General features: G+C 43.4%; 3 protein-coding genes across 3 annotated transcripts; all 3 read left to right on the top strand.

Moving 5' to 3' along the window:
• Positions 1 to 17,944: 17,944 nt before the first annotated feature.
• LOC136459519 (histone H3.2-like) lies at positions 17,945 to 18,642 on the top strand. Its single transcript, XM_066459367.1, has one exon. It carries the CDS (start codon positions 18,034 to 18,036, stop codon positions 18,442 to 18,444), a length of 411 nt encoding a protein of 136 aa, XP_066315464.1. The 5' UTR covers positions 17,945 to 18,033; the 3' UTR covers positions 18,445 to 18,642.
• A 318-nt stretch (positions 18,643 to 18,960) lies between these two features.
• Positions 18,961 to 22,679, top strand: LOC136456901 (VAMP-like protein YKT61). The gene is made up of 6 exons (XM_066456902.1): positions 18,961 to 19,311; positions 19,707 to 19,804; positions 20,277 to 20,381; positions 20,910 to 20,975; positions 21,499 to 21,585; positions 22,601 to 22,679. The coding sequence occupies exons 1-6, from the start codon at positions 19,086 to 19,088 to the stop codon at positions 22,649 to 22,651; spliced, it is 633 nt and encodes a 210-aa protein (XP_066312999.1). The 5' UTR covers positions 18,961 to 19,085; the 3' UTR covers positions 22,652 to 22,679.
• Positions 22,680 to 24,096: 1,417 nt separating this feature from the next.
• On the top strand, positions 24,097 to 26,951 carry LOC136456900 (fructose-1,6-bisphosphatase, cytosolic-like). Its single transcript, XM_066456901.1, has 11 exons — positions 24,097 to 24,536; positions 24,673 to 24,743; positions 24,823 to 24,884; positions 24,993 to 25,059; positions 25,414 to 25,527; positions 25,619 to 25,705; positions 25,803 to 25,873; positions 26,002 to 26,067; positions 26,200 to 26,286; positions 26,391 to 26,466; positions 26,594 to 26,951. Exons 1-11 carry the CDS (start codon positions 24,326 to 24,328, stop codon positions 26,711 to 26,713), a joined length of 1,032 nt encoding a protein of 343 aa, XP_066312998.1. The 5' UTR covers positions 24,097 to 24,325; the 3' UTR covers positions 26,714 to 26,951.
• The last annotated feature ends 452 nt before the right edge of the window (positions 26,952 to 27,403 follow it).

The following is a 27,403-nucleotide window of genomic DNA, read 5'->3' on the forward strand; positions in this document are numbered from 1 at the left end:
CCTAACTTTTTTTTTGATAAAAAACATTCCTAACTTCAAAGTGCTCTGAGAAGTTTTAAAAATATCCATTTGTCTGGAAACTGCCTTGCATCATGGTACATGGCTGCGTGATCACCAAAAGATCTATACGATTCTTTTATTCGTGATCTTTAGTCTTTGTTACACAATTTTTAGGTCTCCAATATCGAGATTGAACAATCTCTAATGTTGATGCACTGTCATTTTGTACTGTTTCAGGTGGTGTGCAAACCTGGTAGTCTGAAGACATACAAAAAAGTTTGAGGCAGAAATATACGTCCTAAGAAAAGGATGAAGGTGGCCGGCACACTTCCATGTATGTTGTAGTTTATAGATGGAATTTTAGAAAAGTCAAAACATCTTGTAGTTTGGAATGGAAGTTGTTGCTTATCACCAGTAACATATAGTTTTTCTTGATTGATAGAGCACACATGTAGCACGATTGATAGAGCACACATGTAGCACCAATAACATATGGAAAATTGTTTGATGATGTGAAAATTTCTAAACTGATTTGTGTTAGTTGATGCATATATTATTCAAAAGAGGACATTATGACTTCATTTATTGTAATCTTCTATATTTGTTCACATAAAAAATATGAACTATTATATTATATTCTAATTGTTCATGCTTTGTGAGAACTCATGTAATATTGATGATTAGCTAGGGTGTTGCGAATATCATGTTCAAATTATTGTTTTTAACAGTATATCACACATTTAAAATTGAATTATTGTGACATTGTTTTTCCCGTCACCCGCCAGGATCTTGCGCCGTCATCATCATCGCGGGCAGTCCTCGCCGTCGTCGCCCTCGCCATTGGCGTCCTTCATCTTTCTCACCAGCCGATCCATCCACTGTCGGCCATCGCGTGCTCAGATCCATGTGAGGTGCGCTGCAGGAACCGTCGCACCAACAGGGAGGGCGCCACCAGATGCCTAGCTCGGCATTGGTTTGGCTCGATCAGGAGGCACCGTGAGTGCTGGTGCGTGTCCTGATCCTGTTCATCCTATTTCTCAGGTCTTTTCCTAATGCAGTTGTTTAACCGAATCGAATCTTCTAATTAGATTGTTTTTGGAATTATGAGTTGACAAGGTTCTGAAAGCCATACCCTTCCCTTACGCCATCACCACCTACAAGTTCGCATCCGGATCACTCATGTGGCTGCTCAATCTGCATCTCAAACCGAGATTCCCTCAAACAGGTACTGTGTATAAACAAAAAGAAAGATTACTCACCTTTGTTGTGACCTACAGCTATAAAGATATTAGATATTAGTACAAGATAACTAGACGGTCCAATTGACTAAACTTCACCGATGTAAAACTCATTCACTCATATAACTGATGCGATGAATTATTATTTATTTGTTGATGCAGTATGCAAAGCTCCTCCCTTTGGCTTTGATCCACATGCTTGGAAATGAAAATAGCAAGACAATTCTCGATTATAAAGAGGTGAACTTTTTGCTCTTATAATGTTCCCTAACTATAGATTCATAGTTCAGCATGATATATGTTGTGCACACTGCACCCCAGCACAACCGATTCTTCCTCATCTACAAGGACCAATTCCGATTGGAGGCCAACCGGCCAATTCCTTGGCCCTAGGACATCACCTCCCTAGAAAGATGAACCCTCTTCAGGTATTATCCCCTCCCTTCAATGTTTATTCCCATGTAAACTTAGATCAGTGAATTATTTTTGGTAATATCAAGTTTCTTTCCACAATTTTGTGGGATCTATCAGGTTCGATTTTGTTTCTGACATTTTTTGTCATGCCATGGCAACACCTGCGAACATGCCTCCATGTTGTAATTCTTCTGATGCTCTCACAGTTTACCAAATTCACCATTAATCCTCAATTAACATGTTGTTCAGCTGCATCTCGAATTGGTTATTTTTTGCTATGTTCAATTGCAATATGGCTCAGTTGTGCCATTGGATAATAAATAAATTGGAAGCTATTTTGGTGAGCATAATCTTTTTTTATGATTTCACTAAATTCTGGTAGTTGTGCAGCAGTGTGTTGCCATGATATATATTAGAACAGTAGCTTAATTAGATGATTTCATATGTATCTCAATACGTGTCCTCTGAAAATTATATGTGTGGTTAACCCCATGACCTGGCTAGATGAAATTTCAACCTATTTTCTCATACTGACCAAAATATCATATATTCATACATGTGAGATCGAGCCTGTCTGTAAAGCTTAATTTTTTTGGTGTTCATTGTCAGTATCCACAAAGTCAGATTGTCAGATTGTCTCTAAATAAATTTTACATAATTGCTAAATTTACTGATCTGTTGTGGTCACTGACTGGGAATATGGCGTGGCCCTATAGGGTGAGGCTAAGATTCATGGATTTCCTTGGCCGGTTTGGCCAATGTTTATTCTTACTGCAAAAGTCATGGGATTCTCTTTCCCCACCTTGCAAGCTTAGTGAATATCATACTTCAACAAAAGTTAATATGTGGACTTAATACATAGGTTTGTCAATCTAAAAAAATAAGTTTGTCTTTGGCCAAACTCTTTACCAATCATGTGTTTATTTCCATATAACTTGGATGCTGGTGCCAGGTATTTAGCTAAAATACTTAAGAGAGATTAAATTTGGCATTGGATCATATGCATGGGATGCCTGCTTCATATGCAAGAAGAAGCGTTGCCCCTACAATTTTTGTTTTTAAGACTTAAATGGACTAATAACAACAATCCTCCAATAATATGGCAATGCTGACCAGAGGGTGTGCTGAGGTAAGCTCCTTTTTATACAGTTTTGTAATTGTAATATATTCTAAGCTTATTTGTTTATGGGAAGCTACATGGCGATATAGGCACAAACAACTTCTGAAGTTCTTCGCAAAGCCACTGCGGGCCTGGCAAGTCCTAATACAATGGACTAAAGAAGGGTCATGATACCACGATTATCTTCTCCTGTCATTGTTACAGCTGCAGACACATCATTGGTGATCTCTTTCCTCTGCCATTGCTTTGTGTGTGCTGTCATATGCTATGCTCAAAATGTTCTTAAAGGTATTTGTTAGATTCCATGCTTTTGCACTTGTATGCTATCATTTAAGTCCCCTGATATATATTGGTTGCAGAATGAACAAAATATTTTTCTTGCAGTCTTATTAGAGGGTGGAGGTTTGCATAGTGCACGTCAATTTAGGGTACCTGAGGCATTACACTATGTTGCAGTTGTCTTTCAAATTGTTGATGTCACATTTCCATCCATCACAGCTTATTCTCTTTGGAGCGTCAATGTGTGAGTGAAAATGGAATTAGCAAGTTATGGATAAATGTTGCAATTAGCAAGTTATTTAAACTACCAATGTATACCAAATAATCATTTGTCATACTTTTTCTTAATTGTTTTTGTTGGACTGCAGATTTCAGGGTCAACTGGGAAAGTGATATGTGGATGACTGGCAGTAGCTCAAATTATAATTACTTTTTTTAACTAAAAGCATTGAGCTTTGGAGGAAGAAGGCTTGAAGGGGGTGTTGTCGGAGAAACCAACAAGTAATTGTATCATGAACTTGCTTATGTCAATTTGAGCAACACACTTTACTAAGCGATTCATTTTTGCTGGACGTGACTCTTTGCTTTTTGGTAGATTGATTTTTATGGTATATCAATTAATTATTTTTCCAATAATGATATCAATTAATTATTGGACCACTGACCTGACTCAGATCATGTTTTTTTATATTGTCAAGATTGTTTTATCGTTACTATTATCATGGAAATTTCTTCATGTCAATATAAAATATTATCTTAGCCACATCACGGAAAGGTCTATATAGTAGAGTTTATGAGCTTGCGATGTCGTGCTCTCAGTGACTGTTAATTTTACAAACTTCATTTTTTGAATTAAATATCACTTTAACGTCGTATTTAATTTCACAGTATTGTTATCTTATCGTGCGGTCCATGTGTTTTTATTACAAGGATTTAGCTGTCCCGTAGCAACGCACGGGCACAAACCTAGTCAGGTAAGAAATCTGGGTTTGAGTGGATTATTGAACTATAGAATGTAAACTCACTAGATTGAGGGGCTATTTGGATTGCCCCCAGACAAAGTTGGGATGCCCCCGGACAAACTTGTGTGGCATGGGCGTCGCTCCCGGACAAACTTGTGTGGCATGGGCGTCGCTCCTGGACAAACTTGTGTGGCATAGGCGTCGTTCCCAGGCATTTGATTTTGAACGTCTACGTTTGATTTTGGACGTTTGGAGCTAGGATTAGTGCTTAGCAGGGAACTCATCTTGAAGGGCGAACCAAACAAACCATCTTGAAGGGTGTGAACCAAACAAGCCATATAGAATCTATGGTCAAAACGATGCTCTTGTTTCAGTTAAGAATTGTAATTAGAATCTGTAATCTCTAGCCAAAACAAACATGTCATAGAGGAGTTTGTCCCTATTTGGTAGAGCACCAGATGCAAGAGATATTGTATTTTTTATCCAGATATTTATTACTCCAAAAAATCTTGTATAACTGCAAGCACATCGAGAACATACGATGAATCATTTTGTTAGTACTTTAAATAATTATACAACTTTGATTTACTCTATAAAAACAAGTGTGTGTGTGTGTGTTTTGGAGAGATGTTTTTTATGTTAGGTCACAAACCTTGAAGTAAGTGACGTCAAAGGTTGATGACAAAAGGAATGGATGACAACTTGACATATGTGGCTACTGTATGCTTTGGAGAATCAAGTATAATGTTAGGCCATAATGCATGAAGGTGAAGACATCTCCAAGAGTTGATGACCTCAAAGGTTGACGACAAAAGGAATCGAGGACAACTTGGCATGTGTGGCTAATGTATGATTTGGAGAATCGAGTATAACTTTAGTCCATAATGCATGAAGATGAAGACATATCCAAGAGTCGATGACAAGAGGATCAAGAAGTCAAGATTGAAGATGAAGATCAATCGATGGTCAAACAAAGCAATCATGGACTCAAGATCAAGGGCAGTGATCTTGGGAGAGTGAAGTATTGCAAGCGAGGACTCGCAATTGAGATTTTTCAAGAGTTAGGCATCATCAAGAAGGGGGTGTCAATATGAGAAGCTCAATCAAATGTTCAGTACGCATGGTGGTGTAGTGTTGATGAACAAATGGTCCAATGAGCTTAGAAATGAAATAAGGATAATCAAGTTTCACCTCAATCAAAGCTCATTCGAAGAAATTGGAGATCACACATGAAGCATAAAAAGGGATAGCCTGATACTAAAGAAAACAAGTTTAGCGGATGAAGGAGAAGGTGTCTGGTTAGTGCCTCTGGGTGAAAGGAGTCAATGCCCTAGATGGTCTAGCTTGTGACGAATGAGGCCACTGATCAATCAGTGGATAGGAGAACAAAGCCTAGTTTTTTAGGACTATTCAAGTGACTATGATGGGCGGTCAAGCCAAGTGGTGTTGTGACCAGACATTTAGCGAGAGTGTTGGTTGTTGAAAACTCACTATGCAAATGTGTTTGAAGAATAGTATGCTCATGGGTGCAAGGTGAACACTTGGACAACCATCGGACGATGACATAAGCCACTTGTCGAAGTTTCATAATTAGCTGGTGGAGGTGCACTATGTAAATGTGCACACTAAGTCTTGTTTAGTTCTATCCCTAAAGTTTAGTCCCTATCACATCGGATGTTTAGATATATGCATGGAGTATTAAATATAGACTAAAAATAACTAATTGCACATATTGTGACTAATTTGCGAGACGATTTTTTAAGCCTAATTAGTCCATGATTTGACAACACGACGCTACAGTAAAGCTACAGAAAGTATGTGCTAATGACGGATTAATTAGGCTTAATAAATTCATCTCATGGATTACTGAGGACTTCTGTAATTTGCTTTATTATTACTATCTGAACACTCCCATGTGACACTCTGTTTACACCAAAATTTGGAAGGAGTCTCGCAGAGACTTAAAAGCTTCTAAGATCATGTCATCAAGGAAGCAATTACGTGCAGATCAGAATTAGCTGATTCAAATGCAGCACCGGAATCGGCTTTCTTCAGACAACGCTAGTAGATAATGACAAAGAATACGATCGGCGTCAGGATGAAACATGATGGACTCTATAAAAGAGGAAAGATTAGGGTCCAAGTTATCTTAAATTAGGAATATTTTCTCTAGAGTCAAAAATTGTAATGAGTCGTGTTTAGACAGGAGTCATGCACAGGGCTCGGGTATAAATATCAAACCCCAGCTATTGTAAGGAGAGCAATCAATCCAATATATAAGTTATTTACTTTTTCGGCTCCGGCCACCCCTTAGGAGTAGGAGTAGAGTAGATCTCATCGAGTTCTTCAGCAAGTACGGCTGCATCGATCCGATCATCCTCCACTGCTTGTTGTAAGTACCATCATGGCTTATACCCCTGTTCGTACGGTTGCATCGATCCGATCGACCTCCACTGCGACTCTGGTATAAGTTAGTTATCAATTCTTGCCTAGTTCAAGTATACCTACATCGGTCCGATCGACCCCCACTGCATGAACTAGATAAAGGTCAAGTCATTGGCTCTACCTTAGGATGACAGTCTTTGGTAGATTCATTAAGTTACCGATATTGCATATTGCTTTCATTATTCATCTAAATTACAGCAGTATCACTCTGCCCGATTGGGATTGATCTAGATCGGCCTTATATCCTGTTTAATCCATCATTTGTTAATCTAAAACTAATCTAATTTGTACATTAAACGATGAGTTACGTTTTATCGGATGTTTTACATCAATCTTGATCGTGCATAGCGTGCGGTTAAAGCATGTTGCGTCTTGAGTAGATTTATTGGCTAGCGAAAACCGTTCCATGGTCCGTTATTACGGCCTGTGTAATTCTACCTCACACCTCACTGTTAGCATCATAAAGTGAGGATCGTTATTCGGTAGATCTATTCCTGATAAGGCATGACTTTAACTGTGTGCTATGCCTGAATTGGCTATTTTAGCCAATATCGAGTGCTTTCATGAGTAGTTCGCATCATAAGACCGTTGAAGTAAAGATAGATTGAAAGATGTGTTAGCCCATGATCTTATTATTGTATTACAGCCTACATGATTCTACCTTATACCCCACTGATATTAGTAATGCGTTAGGGTTGTTGAGTCTATTGTTATTTCTACGGCCTGCATGATTCTGTCTCATGCCCCACTGGTCATAGCGATAGATGAGATCTAATATATTCATTAGATTTATCTTTATTAAACGGTTAAATGATGTTGAATTGTTTCTTTATATAAAAAGGGGTTCGGTTGCTTGTAATCATTGGCTCAGCATAAACCAATCATTGTTGATATCTTATTGCCATTGATTAATATATGCTCAAATAAAGACATTTATCTCGAATGATAACCGATTCTTCTTATACAATCCGATGAGCTTTAACCGATTTATTCTCATGAATATGCTGGAATTGACTGTTTAGTCGATCTCCTATCATATCGGCTCTCAGAGCCGCATATTCGGGACTATCTGACAACACCGGCAAGTTCTGCCCTTAATTAATGATAAGCTTTCTCTCATTGTCAATTACAAAGTTAAATTGACTGGCATGTCTCAGGAGGAGTGCGCAGGATTGACCATCCCTGCGCTAAAGCTATACGGATCTATAGTTTCATTGAGCAGACCCTTCTGGCTTGCTGCGTGTGTCCTCGGCACGGGACAAAAATTCTATGTCGACACATGTTTCTGGCACGTCCAGTGGGACCCCACAATCATCATGGCGGTTCACAACAACAATGACATCCTTATGCTGCCTTATGAAGATCTACCTGGTGGGGATAAGGGTATCATCAGCAAAGCTACAGAAGGGTTTCAGAACAAATGTTTATTGTCCTACACCAAAACACGTGACAACACAATTGTTCATAAATTTTCACTACCAAGAGTTCTATTACACGGGCAGACAGATACAACTGAAGATGAAGACAAGTGTTTCTTTAATAAAGTTGTAGACAAATCTGTTCGTGATGCCATATCAAGCCATAACGAAGCTTTTATGGACATATTCCACAACACCATGAGAGAGGCGATTCATGGATTTCTAGTTGGTCAAGGCGGATCGGCTTATTACAACATTCCAGATCCATCGACCTAAGGGACTAATCAAGTCGGTACCAGCCATCAAGAAGCAGCACCAGCTAGGAATGGTGATGTCCAGACAGTTCAGGGTTCATCTGAACAGGCTCAAGGAACTACTACAAATCAGATACAGTACAATCCTGAACCGTCAGTACAGCATGTGCAATAGCCGGTGGGGTAAAGTCAGAACCAGGTGATCAATTTTGGCACATCAGGCCACATACAGTCGTCGGCTCAAAAAATAGCACCATCAATTCAAAGGATCCGTAAAGATATAGATTCTTATATCTATAATCAGAGACTTCAAGCAACAAGCCAGCAAAGGGCCCAATAGATTAAGATTCCATAAGGGTATCACTATGGCATAGATTATAACACCCTTCATATGATGCCAAATCCAGGATACCAAGTCACACGAGATTTCAATCTACAGATGGGTTATTAAGTGCAAAGAAATCCAAATCCGCAAGCTGATGAATTATTGCTGAGGGTGACTGAGATGATGAAGAATTAGTTCGGTCTGAAGCCAAAAGGGTTGACTTTTTTGTACAAACGCTCATATCTAGAATGGTATGATTTGGTCGCCCTTTCCACAAATTATAGGCTCCCAGAGTTTGCTAAGTTTACTGACCAAGACAGTATAAGCACGATAGAACATGTCAGTCGATATCTTATACAATTAGGCGAAGCATCAGTTGAGGATGCCCATCGAGTTCATTTCTTCTCCTTGTCCTTATTAGGGCCAGCCTTCACTTGGTTTTCATCATTGCCAGTCAATTCCATTGTCAATTGGGCTGACCTAGAGAAGAAATTTCATACATATTTTTACACTAGGACTGGAGAAAAAGAAGATTACCGATCTAATAACTATAAAACAGAAGACTAATGAATCGGACACTGAATTTCTTTAGAGGTTCCGAGAAACTAGGAACTTGTGCTTCTCCTTAAACTTGGGCGATGATCAACTAGCTGCTTTAGCTATTCAAGAAATGATGCTGATGTGGAAAGAAAAGCTGCTGGGACAAGAATTTGATAACTTAGGTCAATTGGCTTAATGAGTAGCAGCGCTCAATAGCCAATTCAAGAGTATGCGTAGAGATACCCGGTTCCAGAAGAGTATCACAGTAGCCGAAGCTTATGATCCACACTCAGCCGATGACGGCTATGAATACAAAGAAGAAGAGGTTGCTATAGCTAAATGAAATTGGGGCAAGAAGACATTAATGGTGCCAAATCATCAGGGAAGAGGAGTCGAGGAGAGCTATGACTTTGATGTCACCAAATTAGATAAACTCTTCGATTTCTTTCTTGAAAAAGGGCAGATCAAGTTGCCCTATGGTCATGTCATGTTGCCCCCTGATCAATTAAAGAATAAGAAGTTCTGCAAATTCCATAATGCTACTTCTCATTCCACCAACGAATGCAGAATTTTCCGACAGCATATACAGAGGGCTATTTAGCAGGGGAGGCTCAAATTTGATACGCCTTAGAAATGAAAGTTGATGATAATCCTTTCCTAAGAGATCAAAACATGGTTGATGCTGGGCTATTCAAAGAAAAACTAAGGTCCTAACATCAACCAAATCAAAAGAAGCTAGAACAGTCGATCCCAAAATGCAAATATCGGCTGACAAGTACAGAGAGATTAGAAGACGTCGTGCCGAGCAAAAGAGCCGATACGAGCAGGGAGAGATGTCAAAAGTAGAGATGATAAAACCGTGGGTTACATCTCGGATTCTATTGAATAAGTGGAAGCGATAGAAAGAAAATGATTATCAGCGTTGGTTAAGGGATCAAGCATACCAGCATCAACTGAAAGAAGAGAGGTATGAAAGGAAACAAGCCGAATTACATTAGAATTGTCCTTTCTTCAGATATTGCTGGAATGAAGGTCTGAAGTTGCCTACCAGATATGTCTGTCCAGACTGTAGCAATCAATATCGGGAGTATAGGCAGTCTCAAACCAGCCGCCGATCTATCCATGCTCAAGATGCATATCATTATAATAACATGGATCAGCGCTTAAAAATAAAAGTGTTCATGGTCGGCTTAGAAAAAGAGTTGTTGACCAGGTCTGGGCTGATCATTAAGAGAAAGGCAACGAAAGAAAATATGTTTGGTAGGAGGGTCAATGGTGTCTAGGAGGTTTAACAAGAAGCCAGAAGAGAAGGGTGCAACACCTAAGGAATAAAGAGATGGAACAGGCTTAGGCATCCGGTAAACCTCAAGTATGGCGTACCAAGCAGACAACCGATAGAAAGCAACCATTGGCTAATATCTAAATGGCTTTTCTGTTGCCATCAGAATTCAGAGCTCTGGCAAATCAAGAAGTGTATTCTGATTTCGATGAATCAAAGTATGAGGAGATAGTTACCAAGTTAATGGTTGTACATCAAGCAATATTTGACAAACTAGTCAAACATCAGCACTTAAAAGCTTTATATATGAAAGGCCTTATTGATGGAAAGGCGATAAACAAGATGTTGGTGGATGGAGGTGCTTCTATCAATCTTATGCCTTACACTACTTTTCGTAAATTTGGCAAAGGACCAGAAAAATCTGATGGAGACTGACATGATGCTTAAAGACTTCGAAGGTAATACGTCTAAGACCCGAGGGGCAATAAACGTCGAATTAATAATCGAAAACAAGACTCTACTCACAATATTCTTCGTCATCGATGGAAAAGGGTCATACAGTTTGCTCCTCAGTCGCGATTGGATTCATGCGAACTGTTGTATACCATCGACCATGCATCAGTGTTTGATTCAATGGCATGGAGATGATGTCGAACTAGTTCATGCTGATGAGTCTGTGGGCATCGCAACAGCCGATCCAGTCTTTTGGAAACTAGGAGACTTTAAATGTTTTTTCTAGCAAGTCATGGGAAGGAGGCTTCATTAAGATCAGCAATGAAAGCCAACAGCCGATGCAAGCGATCGGCTCTGAGAGTTTGTTTTAGTAGAAAAGTCACGGCTTCACATTAGCCGTTGGATTAAAGGAAAAATAAACATTGAGTATGGGAGATGGATTTAGGCCGACGTATATGAATGTTGAGTCAAAGTGCAAGCGCGGTTCAGAGTTAATAGATTTCTTAAAGAAGTTCTATTTCGCTTAATAGGACACTTGACCTGGGTTGATTAATCGTTTGACCTTAGATATGAAAAGTTCTATGGGGTGTTATTCTAACATTTGATCAACACTTGATAGCCGATTCGTTCTCAGCTCTAATAGCCGATACCAAAAGGGTATCGCCTCTAGTTCAGAAAATAAAAATATTCAAAGACAATGAAAGCTGAGGCGATATGTATCGCCTATAGAGCAAAAACAAAAAGCAAAAAAAATAGTCATACACAAGGGCATTGCACTGAGGCGCATACATGAAAGAACAGGAGTCTTTGTTCATCAGATTACCCTAAGTACAGACTAATCAAAGACCTTGTTCACCACATCCTGAGCGGATGTGATGTCTACTATGGCCTCCGCTGCCATGATGAATTCTTCAAGCATGTCCTCATGCTCCTTAGGGCCGTCGTCCATTGGGAAACTAGTCTCCATGGTGTGGAGCTCATACCTAGTTTGGACTTGTATCACGATCAGTGCCACCGCTGCACCATGACGAATGCCATGAAGAGCAACTTCTCTGATGCGGTTTGGGATGTCATACAAGCGAACTACCAGAACAGCGCCCCTGGCATTGACGGATCCCGTCGCATGGTCCGCAACTAAACGGAGGCTTTCTAGCTAAGCCGATAGATCTAAAGGATTTAAGGAAGAGGTGATCAGGGTATTGGAGGCAAAAGTTAAGAAAAACAAAAAAATATGGTAAATGTCTTACCAGCGATTCTAGCTTCAGCCTTGGCCAGCCTCTCCCGCACTGGGTTAGCCTCAGGGGGTGATCGACCCTGAACTATGGCTAGAGCTAACTCCGCAATAGCAAGGCAGTCGGCAAGTTTCTTGCCGGTCCGGTCAATGGAAGCGATCAAGTCGTCGTTATCTCTTGGCCTCCTCAGATAGCGGGGAAGCTGGCGACAAATTGGTGCTAAGGATGACCCAAAGGCTGAGCAGAGTCAGCCCTCTGCTCTGATATGACAGGAGCATCACAAGGTGCACCCTCTTGATGATGGATGCACTGGCGCGATGATGTAGATCCATCAAGAGCCTCCTCAGCAGATCTATTGCTGTTCTCCATGATCTCAAGCCTACGGAAAAGCAGAAACTATACTAAGAATGTAGGAGGTTTGAGACGAAGCGGGTGGTTTTTTGATCCAGAGCCATGGCCCATATATATAGCCCAGGAAGGCAAGAAGATAGACTTCGCCGGGGGTGTAAAACTGAAATCAGGAACGGAAACGGATCAACACTCAAAAAATTTAGGGGACAGATAACGAAGAAATAATAAATTCGGACTTATTACTTCCCTGAATTACAAAATATCGTGGGTGGATACGAAGAATTTACATTGATCAGAGACCGACCCACCAAGACTTCTTTGGATTGAAGGGAGTCCGGATCCCCATAAGGCCGAAGGTCATCGTGAACCAAGTCACGTCGGCCCGTTGATAGAATTGTGCTAGGAAAAGGGAAAGGCCACCTAACAGATGCCCAACTGATTCTTGGTGGCTGGAAAACTATGAGAAAGAAGCCTGTGGCTTTCCCGGTGGGTATTTGGTGGAATGAACAAGGGGAAGGTGTCCACATATCTTAGCCCTTGCAAACACTAGAACAACTCTGCGAGCATGGTGAGAAGACATAGGTGATATCACAAGACTTCTTCTAGCCACAGTAGCGATCCCCTTGCTCGACAAGGCGCTAGAATGAGCGACACAATCACCCTATGCACAAAGATTCTTCTAACCACTCAAGATCTTCATAGTAAAAGAATGGACCATGGAGGGTCCGGTAGAGCTAGAAGCACTCGAGGGAGCAGATAGAAGAAAAATATGGCTGGATTATTGAGTTGCTCTCACCAGGGTTGGATAAACATTTTATAGCTGGCTCAGAAAGATAAATCCAAGTGCCCGTGAAGCATTGACGCTCTTGTAAAAGTTTTGAGGCATAGGCTCAAGAGCTGCGGATGGTGATAAATAGTAGACCCCAGATCAAGATTCTCTGCCCGTGACTGCGGACGAATCAGGGATACAAACATAATAATTTTGAAATAAAATTACTTTTATTCCAAAATTGGGGGCATGTGTTTACACTAAAATTTGAAAGGAGTCTCACAGAGACTTAAAAGCTCCTAAGATCATGTCATCAAAGAAGCAATTGCGTGTAGATCAGAATTAGCTGATTCGAATGCAACACCGGAATCGGCTTTCTTCAGGCAGCGCTGACAGATAATGACAAAGGCTAAGATCGGCGCTAGGACGAAACATGATGGACTCTACAAAAGGAGAAAGATTAGGGTCCAAGTTATCTTAAATTAGGAATATTTTCTCTAGGGTCAAAAATTGTAATGAGTCGTGTTTAGACAGGAGTCATGCATAGGGTCTGGGTATAAATATCAAACCCCGGCTATTGTAAGGAGAACAATCAATCCAATATACAAGTTATTTACTTTTTTTGCTCCGGCCACCCCTTAGGAGTAGGAGTAGAGTAGATCTCGTCGAGTTCTTCAGCAAGTACGGCTGCATCGATCCGATTGACCTCCATTGCTTGTTGTAAGTACCGTCATGGCTTATACCCCTGTTCGTACGGCTGCATTGATCCGGTCGACCTCCACTGCGACTCTGGTATAAGTTAGTTATCGATTCTTGCCTAGTTCAAGTATGGCTGCATCAATCCGGTCGACCCCCACTGCATGAACTAGATCAAGGTCAAGTTATCGGTTCTACCTTAGAATGTCGGTCTTTGGTAGATTCATGAAGTTACCGATATTGCTTATTGCTTTTATTATTCATCTAAATTACAACAATATCACTCTGCCCGATTAGGATTGATCTAGATCGGCCTTATATCATGTTTAGCCCATCGTTTGTTAATCTAAAACTGATCTAATCTGTATATTAAACGATGAGTTACGTTTTATCGGCTGTTTTACATCAATCTTGATCGCGCATAGCGTGCGTGTCAGGGACCTAACACCGGGGTACCCCAGGAGGTGAAACCAATAACCATCGAACGTTAAAAACTTCTGGACGGACAAGGGCGCCGCTACGTTCCTTACCCGAATGATGGGAGTTTGGTTCCGCCTCGCCCGATGCCTTTGGGCCAGCTCCGCCTCGCCCGAGGGCTGAGGGATAGACTCCGCCTCACCCGACCCCCGAAAGACGGGCTCGGTCTCACCCAAGGGATAAGGGCCCGCTCCGCCTCGCCCAAAAGCTTAGGGATTGACTCCGCCTCGCCCGACCCCTGAGGGACGGGCTTGGTCTTGCCCGAGGGACGCCCACATCACTGCTTCCTGCTCTAACCCCGCGACTCCGACCCCGCGACCAGGGCTCGCGGGAAGCCTGCTCATCGCTCTTCTCCGACCGGCGCACTGAGGGCCGACTGGAGCCATCCGACCGAGGGTTCCCCGTTCGGAGGGAACCAGAAGACGTGCGGAGAAAGACAAGGCATGGCTCATAAGTCAAAACCACTATACTAGAGTCCATACCCTGCACCCCGATAGGAAAGGTACTGCCAAGGAACGACGGGATGGATGCTTTAGACCCTTCCAGGTGTAGCAGAGCCTGAATAGTGTTGTGGGCACGTGCTCTTCGCCCTACAGAGTTGTGGGTGCCGCCTTCAGCCCTCGGGCACGGAACCCGACGTAAACATACGACAACCACTACGGTCCAGAAAAAGACTCGCGTCCTCCACAAATGACGGATGCGCTGTCACCACGTTATGACCCCAAGGGAGCGGCACCCGCTTCACGGCCCCTCAGGTCCACCAGATTGGAACACTCGCTTCGGCCTCCGGACGCCCTCTCCGATCGGAAGGCCTTGCCCCTAGCGCTACTTCAGACCCCGACCCCACGTCCCTCCGACGGGAACTCATAGGAACCAGAAGGCGTGCGGAGTAAGGCTGGGCAAGGCTCATAAGTCAAAACCACTGTACCAGAGTCCATACCCTGCGCGGGGCAGTACTCTGTAGCCATCCTGATATTCTACAGTGATATCGATAGTATTGTAGGCGCTTATCATCCTTTCGCACCCACCGGAATGGACTAAAAGGTTTGGTAGACGTGAACAACAAGGCTAGGTAGCGTGCGCATCCGAGCCCTCTCACTTGTAAAGCCGTCCCCATCATCTATAAAAGGGGATGCGCTTCCTCCAACAGACGGACCGACTCTGAACGAATAACACACATCACACACAGTCAAGCTGCTATCAGACTCTTGACATCCTTTCGACCCTTCCATCAGAGACTTGGGATCAGTCCCTCTCTTGACTGTTTATACCCCCTACTACGAACCATTTTCGATGCTAATAACACGAGCAGCAACAGACTGGACGTAGGGACATTCAGCCCGAACCAGTATAAATCTTATGTCCATTAGCGCACCATCCGGGCCTAACGCGCATAACTATAAATTTACTTGCCGGTGTTTATTCGAAACACCGACAGTGCGGTTAAAGCATGTTGCGTTTTGAGTAGATTTATTGGCTAACGAAAACCGTTTCATGGACCGTTATCACGGCCTGTATGATTCTGCCTCACACCCCACTGTTAGCATCATAAAGTGGGGATCGTTATTCGGTAGATCTATTCCTGATAAGGCATGACTTTAACTGTGCGCTATGCCTGAATCGGCTGTTTTAGCCGATATCGAGTGCTTTCACGAGCAGTTCGCATCATGATCTTATTATTGTATTACGGCCTGTATGATTCTGCCTCATGCCCCACTGATATTAGTAATGAGTTAGGATCGTCGGGTCTATTGTTATTTCTACGGCCTGCATGATTCTGCCTCATGCTCCACTGATCATAGCGATAGATGAGATCTAAAATGTTCATTAGATTTATCTTTATTAAATGGTTAAATGATGTTGAATTGTTTCTTTATATAAAAAGGGGTTCGGTTGCTCGTAATCATTAGCTCAGCATAAACCAACCATTGTTGACATTTTATTGTCATTGATTAATATCTGCTCAAATAAGGTCATTTATCTTGAATGATAACCGATTCTTCTTATACAATCCGATGAACTTTAACCGATTTATTCTCATAAATATGCTGGAATCGACTGTTTAGTCGATCTCTTTTCATATCGGCTCTTAGAGCTGCACATTCGGGATTATCTGGCAACACCGGCAAGTTCCGCCCTTAATTACTGATAAGTTTTTTCTCCTTGTCAATTACAGGGTCAAATTGACTGGCACGTCTCGGAAGGAGTGCGCAGGATCGACCATTCCTGCGTTGAAGCTAGGTGGATCTATAGCTCTATCGAACAGACCCTTCAGCTTGTTGCGTGTGTCCTCGATACGGGACGAAAATTCTACGTAGACATACCCCTAAACTTTAGTCCATAAATTTAATCACCACCTAAATTGTCTCACCAAGACTGCCCGGACATCCATTTTCCTAGTGGTCGTCGGAGCACTTTTTTCTAATAATTGGCATTGGCTATCTCTGAACTTGTGAGCTATAAATACCTCTCAAATGGGATCTTGTAGTGCCTTTTGGACATTGAATAGGCCAAGGAGCTTAGACGAGATAAGCTTATATAAGATCAGCAATGCGGACACTAGAATACTACATTTGTGCAAAAAAAAAAAAAAAAAAAAACCCTTAGCCACATGTGTGTTGTCAAACCTTCGTAATCGAGTCTGTGTAGTTCTCTTGTTGGCCAGTATTGCTGCACTTGATCTCCATTTGCTGCACTTAGACCATGTTTAGTTCCCTCAAAATTCAGAATTTGGCACTATGCAAAAAGAAGATTCCCCATCACATCAAATTTGCGGTACATGCATGGAGTACTAAATGTTGACGAAATCAAAAACTAATTGCACAGTTTGGTTGTACTTTACGAGACGAACGTTTTGAGCCTAATTAATCAACGATTGGACAATTATTACCAAATAAAAATAAAACGCTACAGTAGCTATAGTGCACCGACTGAATGCGGCGGCGCCGATTCAGTGGCCATCTAAACACGGCCTTAGCTGCGGTTGTGTGAATAGAATTCGCGTCAACATCTTTGTAGGGTTGTACCTAGGAGTCGATTAGGAAGGTTTGACGACACTTGGACACATGTGGCTAAGGTTTTTTTCGGCACAAATGTAGTATTCTCGTTTCCGCATTGGTAATCAGCTGTAGTGTATGTTTTTTTTTGTTTAGCTTCTGTGGTTTTTGCTAAAAGAGTTAGCAATATTTTGTAAGATTTTATGTCAATTCGTTGCAAATTATATATTTTTATTGAAAAGAGTTCCGAGACTATGGATGATTCTTAAAAAAAGTTGAAGACTGTGGATGGACTTTGTGAGGTTGCAAAATGATTTTTTTCTTGCGGAGTTGCAGGAGAAAGTTGAAACCAGGCTAGCCTTCGGCCTTGCACACCTCGCAGCAGAAGCAGACCCGCAGTCCGCGGAGCGCGTTAACCAACCAATCACAATGCAGGAATTCCTCCCCACGGATCGCCCCCATATCACCCTTCTCTTCGTATTCCAGCGAATCAGAACGCAGGAACCTCCTTCCCACGGATCGCTCTACCACGATCCGCGTGCTCACCCTCAAAACCAATCCAGACCGTCCGTCCTCCTCCAATCCAACGCTCGAAACCCCATTTCCCCCCACGAAGCCCCGCCGCTGCCCCCAAAATTTCCCACTCTCCCGCCCACACGTCCCCCTATTTAATCACCCCGCCGCTTCGCACTCCATCTCACCCAGCAATCTCAATCTCCCGAGCAATCCCTAGCAGAAGGATCCTCCCGCGAAGCAAAGCCCTAGCCTTCCTCCCCACTCCCCTGATGGCCCGCACGAAGCAGACGGCGAGGAAGTCCACCGGCGGCAAGGCGCCGAGGAAGCAGCTGGCGACGAAGGCGGCGCGTAAGTCTGCCCCGGCGACCGGCGGAGTGAAGAAGCCCCACCGCTTCCGCCCCGGTACCGTCGCGCTCCGTGAGATCCGCAAGTACCAGAAGAGCACGGAGCTGCTGATCCGCAAGCTTCCCTTCCAGCGCCTGGTGCGTGAGATCGCCCAGGACTTCAAGACCGACCTCCGCTTCCAGAGCACCGCCGTCGCCGCGCTGCAGGAGGCGGCCGAGTCCTACCTCGTTGGGCTCTTCGAGGACACCAACCTCTGCGCCATCCACGCCAAGCGCGTCACCATCATGCCCAAGGACATCCAGCTCGCCCGCCGCATCCGTGGGGAGAGGGCCTAGAGCGTCGTCGCCGTGGAGGTCGAAGTTGTAGTCGTAGTATCTATCATCACTGTCAGTTCAGAAGGTGTAGGGATGTGCTGGGTTCTGTAGTTTGTTGGGTTATCTGTCGAATCATGCAGTATTGGGTTGTTCACTGCTGTAATTTAACTATCATGATGCAATGGCAATGAAGTCCTCGGTCATCAGTTCTCAAATTTATCCATTTGCATCCTTTTTGTTTCCTGTGTGCAATGTATTTTATATTTTGTGGGATTAATTCGGAAGAATCTAGTAGTTGATCGACGTTTTAATGCAACTTAGCCATGGTTTTTTTTATGCGTTGATGTCCAGCGTTCCGTGTTAAGACTGAGTTGGTTGTGTATACATGACGTAGACAGTCTGCTCGTTTTGGCTTAAAGGATTGTAGATTAATAGTAATTTTCTCTCATACCAAAAACTAGTCAGCACTTAACTAGTCAGTGGTACTTGTCGTTTGAGCCGAAACGAACGGGCTAACTTCTGGGCTGTCAAGCTGGGCCCTTCTGTGGGAATCGTCTTGTTCTCGTGCTAGGTAGTGGGGTGAGACCGAATCCGTCCATCCATCCTGCCGTTTCGGGGGGAAGCCAAGAGGTCGTGTGCTCGCGGATCTCTGCGGGGAGGGGATGAAGATTACGGCGCTCCTGGTGCTGAAGCCGTCGACCTCCGGAGCCGGGAGCTCCTCGTCCGGCGGCGAGTCGGGCCCGGAGGCGGTGGTGCTCGCGAACGCGACGGACGTCAGCCACTTCGGCTACTTCCAGCGCTCCGCCGCCCGCGAGTTCATCGTCTTCGTTGCCCGCACCGTCGCTCAGCGCACCCAGCCTGGCCAGCGGCAGTCCGTCCAGCACGAAGGTAACCTCCTCAGATCTGATCGGCTTTCGGATCCCATGAGGAGATCCGGGGTTCGTACTAAATTGTCCATGGGCAGCCTTCGGCTATAGATCCACTGGTGGTTTGATGGCCGTAGCAAGGAGTATTGAAATTGTTTGTGCTGCGTGTGGGGAAAGAAGTGCTGTCTGTTGATGCATCTAATGTTGCAATTGATCTTATTACTGAAGTTGTGTTTGTGCTCACTGTTCATCATCTGAAGAAAATTCGAGCAACGCTCGAACCATTTGCACTTGCATCTTGTAGTGGCTAGGCGATCAAAACATTATGGCTGACCCTGTTTGCTTTAGCGATTTGGAATACATTTTTGTTGTTGATTCCCGCATGCTGTTGTGACGTACAATCTCTTTTCATTTCAGAATACAAGGTCCACTCCCACAACAGAAATGGGCTTTGTGCGGTGGCATTCATGGATGATCACTATCCTGTACGAAGTGCATTTTCTCTCCTGAATATGGTACCGACAATTATTCCCGAGACTCCCACTTGCCTTTACTTTTGGTTTAAGTTCTGTTTACCAATTGTAAGCTGTAGCCAGCCACTTTTCATCCAGTTCTGTTTAAAGTTTGTTAATCTGAACAGTGTCTCGTAACATTGTTAGTATAAAAACAGGTAAGTTGTATGAATGACGCTATTAGTTTGCTGCTTGTTAGCATACTACATACTCCGTAGTTACAGTTGCACTCAACACAGCTACAATGTTCTGTGCATTGGTCACCGGCAATGTCAAAACTGTGTGTTCCTTGCTAGTTCCTTAATTTTCATTATTGGTTGAAAACTAATGGCAGCCGGCTTTAATTGTCAAAATGCTGCGCTTCTTTTATGAGACTCAGTAACTTACTGAGCAGTCTTTATCTATTATCAAAATGCTGCACTTCTTTGTAGTCCCTTTATGAGATTCAGATGTTCATATGATGGATTTCATGAAGGTTCTTGATGAGTACCAGAAGGCTTTTGGGGACTCCTGGAAATCTGCTACTGCAGATGGAACTCAAGAGTGGGCTTTCCTGACAGATGCCTTGACAAAATTTCAGGTTCAAACCTTCATGTGACACACAAGTACTTTCTGCCCATGTATTGATTGATCTGACCTTGTATAAATTATCACCATCTATTGTTGGTGCTAATAACTTTGGGTTGTTTTCTATGAAAAGGTCAGATAAATGGATTGAATTCCAATATTTTTGTTTCTGGTATCTTCATTGCAAGTTTGCAACGTGACGTGTTTGTTTTGGATGCCACAAGATTGTTTTGGGATTGTCTTATTTGACACTATATTGTATGAGTTGAATGTATAAATATCTGGTTGTTCCAGATTGTCAAATCCACTGTGATAAAGAGTTAGTTGTCCAGCTGGACTGCTCTGATGACTGCCCAGAAGGAACATGCTAATTTTTTTGAAGTAATATTATATCATGTGATACATCTTGTGATGCTTGTGGTTGAATGATATTGGTTATTGTTGTGTGGCTGATACTGGATTATGCCTGTATTCCTTTACACCCTATCTGCCCACAAGGAAGCATATTCACATTACTCACGATATGTTCATCATTTTTTAGGACCCTGCGGAAGCTGACAAATTAATGAAAATCCAGAGGGACTTGGATGAAACAAAAATTATCCTTGTAAGTGTGATGTGATGTATTTAAATCTTTCATTGCTTACATATTTTCAGTTTTGCAGAATATGTCTCATGCACTAAGTACTGCTGGATTACTGTTCATTGCTATAACATAACATATACCTTTGAGTATTGTCTTTACATATCCGCTTTAGCTGTACATTAGGCCTTCTTCTGCTGGCACTATATATATATATAGATGAGCTTACATCCAAGCCACGGAGCATTAGGCCTTAGTCGCTTCATGATTGTGCTGACACTTGATCTAGAATGTTTTAGATCTAAAGCCAAGAGTGTCTTCGGTAGTGGTTCAAACTGAACTTAGTTTCATTGAAATTGGGTAACATAGTTGAGTATGAACAGCTCTACATCTTGTAAATAAGAAATGCAAGCTTGCTCAAGCATACGTGATGTTTCTTTTATGGCCTTATGTGCATACTTTAGTCTGTGTTAGCAAATCTTTGAATATATGCAAATCTGACAACAATTGCTAATTGTGGGTCCTTTATGCTTTAATATTTTAACAGCATAAAACTATTGAGAGTGTCCTTGCCAGAGGAGAGAGATTGGATAGCTTGGTTGAGAAAAGCTCTGATCTAAGTGCTGCTTCACAGGTAATCCTATCTTTACTTTGCTGAATGAATTATTTTCTTTTATGCTGTTAAAGCGTAAAATATGTTAAAGCTTTGCTATTTGCTGCTAATTTTCACTGTCATAAATGAAGTACTGAACAACTTACTTTACTAATTCACACAAAAAAAAAGATACTCTTGTACATAGTGGTTCGTCAGGTGTACATTCTCTGTTAGATGTATATGGCTGACTTCTCCAGGTAGCAATCATCATCTATGGGAGTTTTAGAAGAAAATTATCGACATGCCATCTTTTATGTCAGTCTCAGTATTCAGTAGTACTCCCTCCGTCCAAGTTTGATGAACTTATAAGGCCCAAAAAGGTTTTCAGAATTGATAAGTGCGTAATGCTCAACAGCTGTACCCAGGTGCTAGCTTTACTCGGGTCATCAATGAGGCGCTATTCTCCTAAGCGTCTAGCGTACTATTGCACGCATACATGAGTTAAAATCCCATGCGCCGACGCTTGGGGTGTAGTAGTCCAATCCCATGCGTGAAGCAAGCATTTATGGTTTATGCATGCATGAGTTAACGGATGACGGTGAGAATTTTCCTTCTCCCTGGTCTTGCTGCCAGCCCTAGGCCCCAGCAAATATTCTGATCATAGAATAGATGGACAGAGTGAGTTACTCTTAAGACATGCATCAGATAAATAAGCTAGTTTCCGGCACACTTTATTCACCCCGATCCTCACAACCATTCATGTCAGTCTAAAATCTCTAATTGAAGTGGTAGTGTTTGCCTGGAATATATTATGATCTCTCTATGGCTTTAGTGGAAGTGGAGTGTGGCTCATAGAGTCATAGGTTGTAATGTGGATTTCTTGAATCGCAATTCAGATTCCAGAGTAGTTGCAGTTTGCGGATATGCAGAGTATGTGACTTAGTCTTAAAAATTCTGAGTGCTCTTCAGCTTACTTTGTGTTTATAAGTATGCATTATGTCACAGTGTGTTCTTGTGTATTCACATTCTTGAGAAATGTTATTCTGTCTTTCAGATGTTCTACAAGCAGGCAAAGAAGACAAACTCATGCTGCACAATTCTTTAAACTTTGGTGCTTCAATCATGGTTGCAAGGTGGTTAATGCTGTTTTTTTGAGATCTTATTCCATCCATTCCAAATCATAAAATGTTTTGGGTTTTCTAGATACATAGTTTTGGCTATGTACTTAGATATACACTATGTCTAGATACGTAGCAAAAGCAATGTATCTAGAAAAACCCAAAAACCCCAAAACGTCTTAGAATCTGGAATAGAGGGAGTAATTATTATTAGGCCTTATCATCTCTTTTCATCTGATTAAATTCTCAGCAAGTTTTTCTATTCTCCTTTTTTTTTTCACAAACAAAAACGGTCGATATTGTGCTAATTTATTGTAAGTTAAGTCGCCCATGAAGCGTGGACACGTGGTTGCAAGGCTCGATCTCAGTGCTGTTGGTCTCAGTTTGGAAGGCTATAATTTTCTCCAAGACCTGCCAGAATTATACTGTTTTCTTGTGAGAATTCCTGCTCTCCAAACAGGCCATAGACTATCATTCTTTAGTGATGAAAACCTTGTAGCACCCGCTAACACCATTTATTGTACTATATAAAGCTTGCCTCAAACTGCAGAAATGACCAATATTCTTAAATTCTCAAAGTTTGCTGGAGCACATTTGATGTCCACAGATTAAAAAAAAACATTTGATGTCCACAGCATATGTCACATTCTTAAACAACTCTACCAAGTTTGGTGCACGCTTGTACTTGTTTCACTGGCACTTTGCTGATCTTGCTACTTGCGATTACCTGGCCATACGGACACTGTCAAATCGCCGACATGGATTTGTTCCCTCTGAAATCTTCCATGCTTTGGCTCTGTTCGGCTGTCATTATAAGCTGATTTATTAGTTATGGTATATTATTTTTCTTTCTCAACAAATTATTCTTACAACGGCTGCCGAAACATAAAAGCGAATCGGTACGTGGACGCAATTGTAAAGCAGGTCCCCGGATATTCTAAAAAAAAGCAGGTCGCCGGATGGACCGGAACCGGGCTAGCGTGCAGGTGAAGCGTCCAATCGGTAGGATGCTCTCGCGGCCCAGCCGTGCCACTCACTTGAAGTTGGACCAGGGAACCGCAGGCATATTCCACGCGTAAGGGCTAGGCCATTAGGCAGGGTAACCGCCCTGCCCGGCTGGCCGGCGGCCCCATCAGGAAAGCTCCGAGCTGCCATTCTGCCCTTTTTTCGCAACACCACACCATCGGAGCCGTCTCGCTTTCAGGCCGTTGCTAACGCCCTGCTTGGTCCTATCCTAATCCCCCCTGCCCGCGTTGGGGCCTCCCCCCGCCCGCGTCCTCGTCTGTACGCGCCACGACCACGACGGGACAAATTGCCTCGCTCTCGTCTCTGATGGCAATTGCCCTCCCCTACCTTCCTTCCTACTGTACGTCCTGCCGCGCGCTAGGTACGCCACCGCACCACCACCACAAGCGCTCGACGCGGGCTAGAGGGATAGGCCTCGGCCCCGATTGGCCGATTCCGTTGGAGCTCCGCGACCCTTGGCCCCCAGCCTCATTTCTAGTAGATATACCGTGCGCGCGGCAGCAGCAGCAGCTGGGGTTCTTCGTGCTCGCGCGCGCTCTGCACTGCGTGATCACCACTGGATAGCTAGCTAGCCGATCGAAGTGCCAGCAGGGGAGCGAGGGCGCGCGCGGCTGGGGCGGCGAAGCGGAGGCGAGATGGACCACGCGGCGGACGCGCACCGGACGGACCTGATGACCATCACGCGGCACGTGCTGAACGAGCAGAGCCGGAACCCCGAGTCCCGCGGCGACTTCACCATCCTGCTCTCCCACATCGTCCTCGGCTGCAAGTTCGTCGCCTCCGCCGTCAACAAGGCCGGACTCGCCCAGCTCATTGGGCTCGCCGGCGAGACCAACGTGCAGGCAAGTGCATGCGCCGGCCCGGCCGGCTTATTCTCACGACAAACGTCTACCTAGCTAGATCGCTCGCAGTCGCAGTTTTTTCTTCAGAGAGATTGATCGAGATGTGACGATGCCTTGGTTGTTCGACGTGCGACAGGGAGAGGAGCAGAAGAAGCTGGATGTCTTATCCAACGAGGTGTTCGTCAAGGCCCTCATCGGCAGCGGTCGCACCGTACGAAATCCTCCTTGTCCATTTGCGATTGTCCGTTTGAGTTCCGAGTGTTTTACTTTCTGACTCGGCGCCGGTGTAGTGCGTCCTTGTGTCCGAGGAGGACGAGGAAGCAACGTTCGTGGACCCTAAGCTACGTGGAAAGTGAGCAGACTGAACTTGAGCTGCCTATACGTATGCTCTTCTTGCTTGCTACCTTGGTGACCCGGCCGTTTCTGATGAAATGCATGTATGCATCGCTTTTCTATCCAGGTATTGTGTTTGCTTTGATCCCCTGGACGGCTCCTCCAACATCGACTGTGGCGTCTCCATCGGAACGGTATGAACACAAGAAATCTCTGGGTCCTTTTATGGAACGTTGAAATTTCATTACAAAAATCTCTGGATAGCGACATCAAAAGCAAGACTTCAGCAAACGAGCTGTTCATTTGCTAATATTTTCCACCTAGTTTTCTAGATTTATTTATGGGTCTGAAGTAACTGGAAATTTAATTAAGCTGACAGCACAACAACGTGCCTGCTGTATGTAACTTAATTTGTCATCGCGACTTGACCGTTCACAAATTTCGTATCAAACTGCACCTTTGTCAAGTAAATTCTTTTTGTTTTAATTGAGCAGGTTTCATGTTTCTTTACATGAGTTTCCTCCAAGTAAATTCCTTTTGTTTTGTAGATCTTTGGGATTTACATGATCAAGGACAAGGACAATGTCACTCTGTCCGACGTACTGCAACCTGGCAAGGACATGCTTGCCGCTGGATACTGCATGTATGGCAGTTCCTGCACGGTAATCAATTCTTCGCATCCATCTTCTCTGAAGACACTCATCTGTAATGTCCCATCTGAATATATTGACATGTGCAACTAATCTGATGCAGCTTGTTCTGAGCACTGGAAGTGGTGTCAATGGCTTCACACTTGATCCTTCACTTGGAGAGTTCATACTAACTCATCCAGACATCAAGGTTATTTTTTAGCTTCAGTCCTTTTTCTTGTTCAATTGTTCAGGCAAACAGAATACTGATTACTATCAGTCTACCACTCCTCTCTCTCTTTGTGCAGATACCTAAGAAGGGGAGGATTTATTCAGTCAATGAAGGGAACGCCAAAAATTGGGACGTGCCTGTTGCAAAGTAGGTCTCATTTGTGTTCTTCCTTACTTCATTATCTAAAGAAATAGTGCTTCCTTACTTGCTTAAGAATGCCCCGCCTTTTTTTTTGGAAACGAAGCTCCAGCTATAGCTTACACCATAAATCACAGGTTTGTGGAGAAGTGCAAATACCCCAAAGATGGTTCGCCACCAAAATCTTTGAGATACATTGGAAGGTGAGTCGATCGTTCAGTAATCAAGACTTTCACCGGTAAAATGAATGTATAGGCTCTTTACATGACGTAGGATGGTACTGTTTATACAGATACTAAAACACACTCGTTGCTGTTGATGGTTTACTTTTACAGTATGGTTGCTGATGTGCACCGTACCTTGCTATATGGAGGTGTATTTTTGTACCCTGCTGACCAGAAGAGCCCAAATGGAAAGCTCCGGTAAGCTGACGCCTACTCTCATTTGGCATCCGTTACCTCCAGTCTCCAGTTGCATACACACTCGTAACACTCCTGAACCTGTCTCGATTGGTTTGGTTTGGCAGTGTCCTGTATGAAGTTTTCCCCATGTCATTCCTAATGGAGCAGGCTGGAGGTCAGTCCTTCACAGGCAAAGAACGGGTAGGATTTTCGCCTCTCTATTTCTGTAGAAAAGAAAGCATTTCTGCCCCATTGTCAGAGCTCAGAACTGCTTGTTCAGTACGTGTATCTTGATATGGTGAGACATGTTGATACATTGGTACTGCAGGCTCTTGATCTGGTCCCAACCAAGATCCACGAGAGATCCCCGATATTCCTCGGTAGCTACGACGATGTGGAGGAAATCAAAGCGTTGTACGCCGAGCAGGCAAAGTCAAGCTCAGCTTGATCGGGGAACCCAAATGAGGTTCCTGGCTCTGCTGTGACCTGATTCAGAGTTTCAGACATTTCTTTCCTTGGTGTCGTCGAAAGTTTGTAACATTCAGTGTAATATATAGTATGGAGGCCCGGAACAGCTTCACAAGCAACTAAGGGCCTCCGAAAAAGTTACATACTCATAGTTTGATTCGAGTTATCCATACATTATATACATACATGCATGCGCATATGCATCTCTAGCACCTAAAGCTTTGTGTTATTACAATATTACCGGCCTAAGCATACTCATTGTTAGAAATTTAGTCATTTTCATTATCAGTTTAATCCAGAAAAGTAACATCAGCAGGTTCGTGACGGCATATATGTGCATGTGTATATCTCTAATGAACACATAAAAAAACACATAAAAAAATAGTGCTTCCTTACTTGCTTAACCATGGATCCGGCCGTCCTCCATCGGATCCAGTCGCCGGGTGGCACGCCCGCCATGGATCCAGCCGGATCCGAGGTGAGGGAGAGGGGTTGCGCCGCCCGCTGATGGAGGAGAGCCGCGCTCCTTTCCGCCGGTGGGGCCATGGAGGTAGGGGAGGAGGGCGGATCCGTGACACCACCCGCTGTTGCTGCTCCGTGCCGCCGGGAGGGGCCGAGCCGCCCTACGTCCTGCCCGACGCTGGATCCAGGAGGAGCCACCGCCGGGAGC

The sequence above is a fragment of the Miscanthus floridulus genome, chromosome 6 (genome assembly GCF_019320115.1).
Source record: "Miscanthus floridulus cultivar M001 chromosome 6, ASM1932011v1, whole genome shotgun sequence".
In the NCBI taxonomy this organism is placed as follows: domain Eukaryota; kingdom Viridiplantae; phylum Streptophyta; class Magnoliopsida; order Poales; family Poaceae; genus Miscanthus; species Miscanthus floridulus.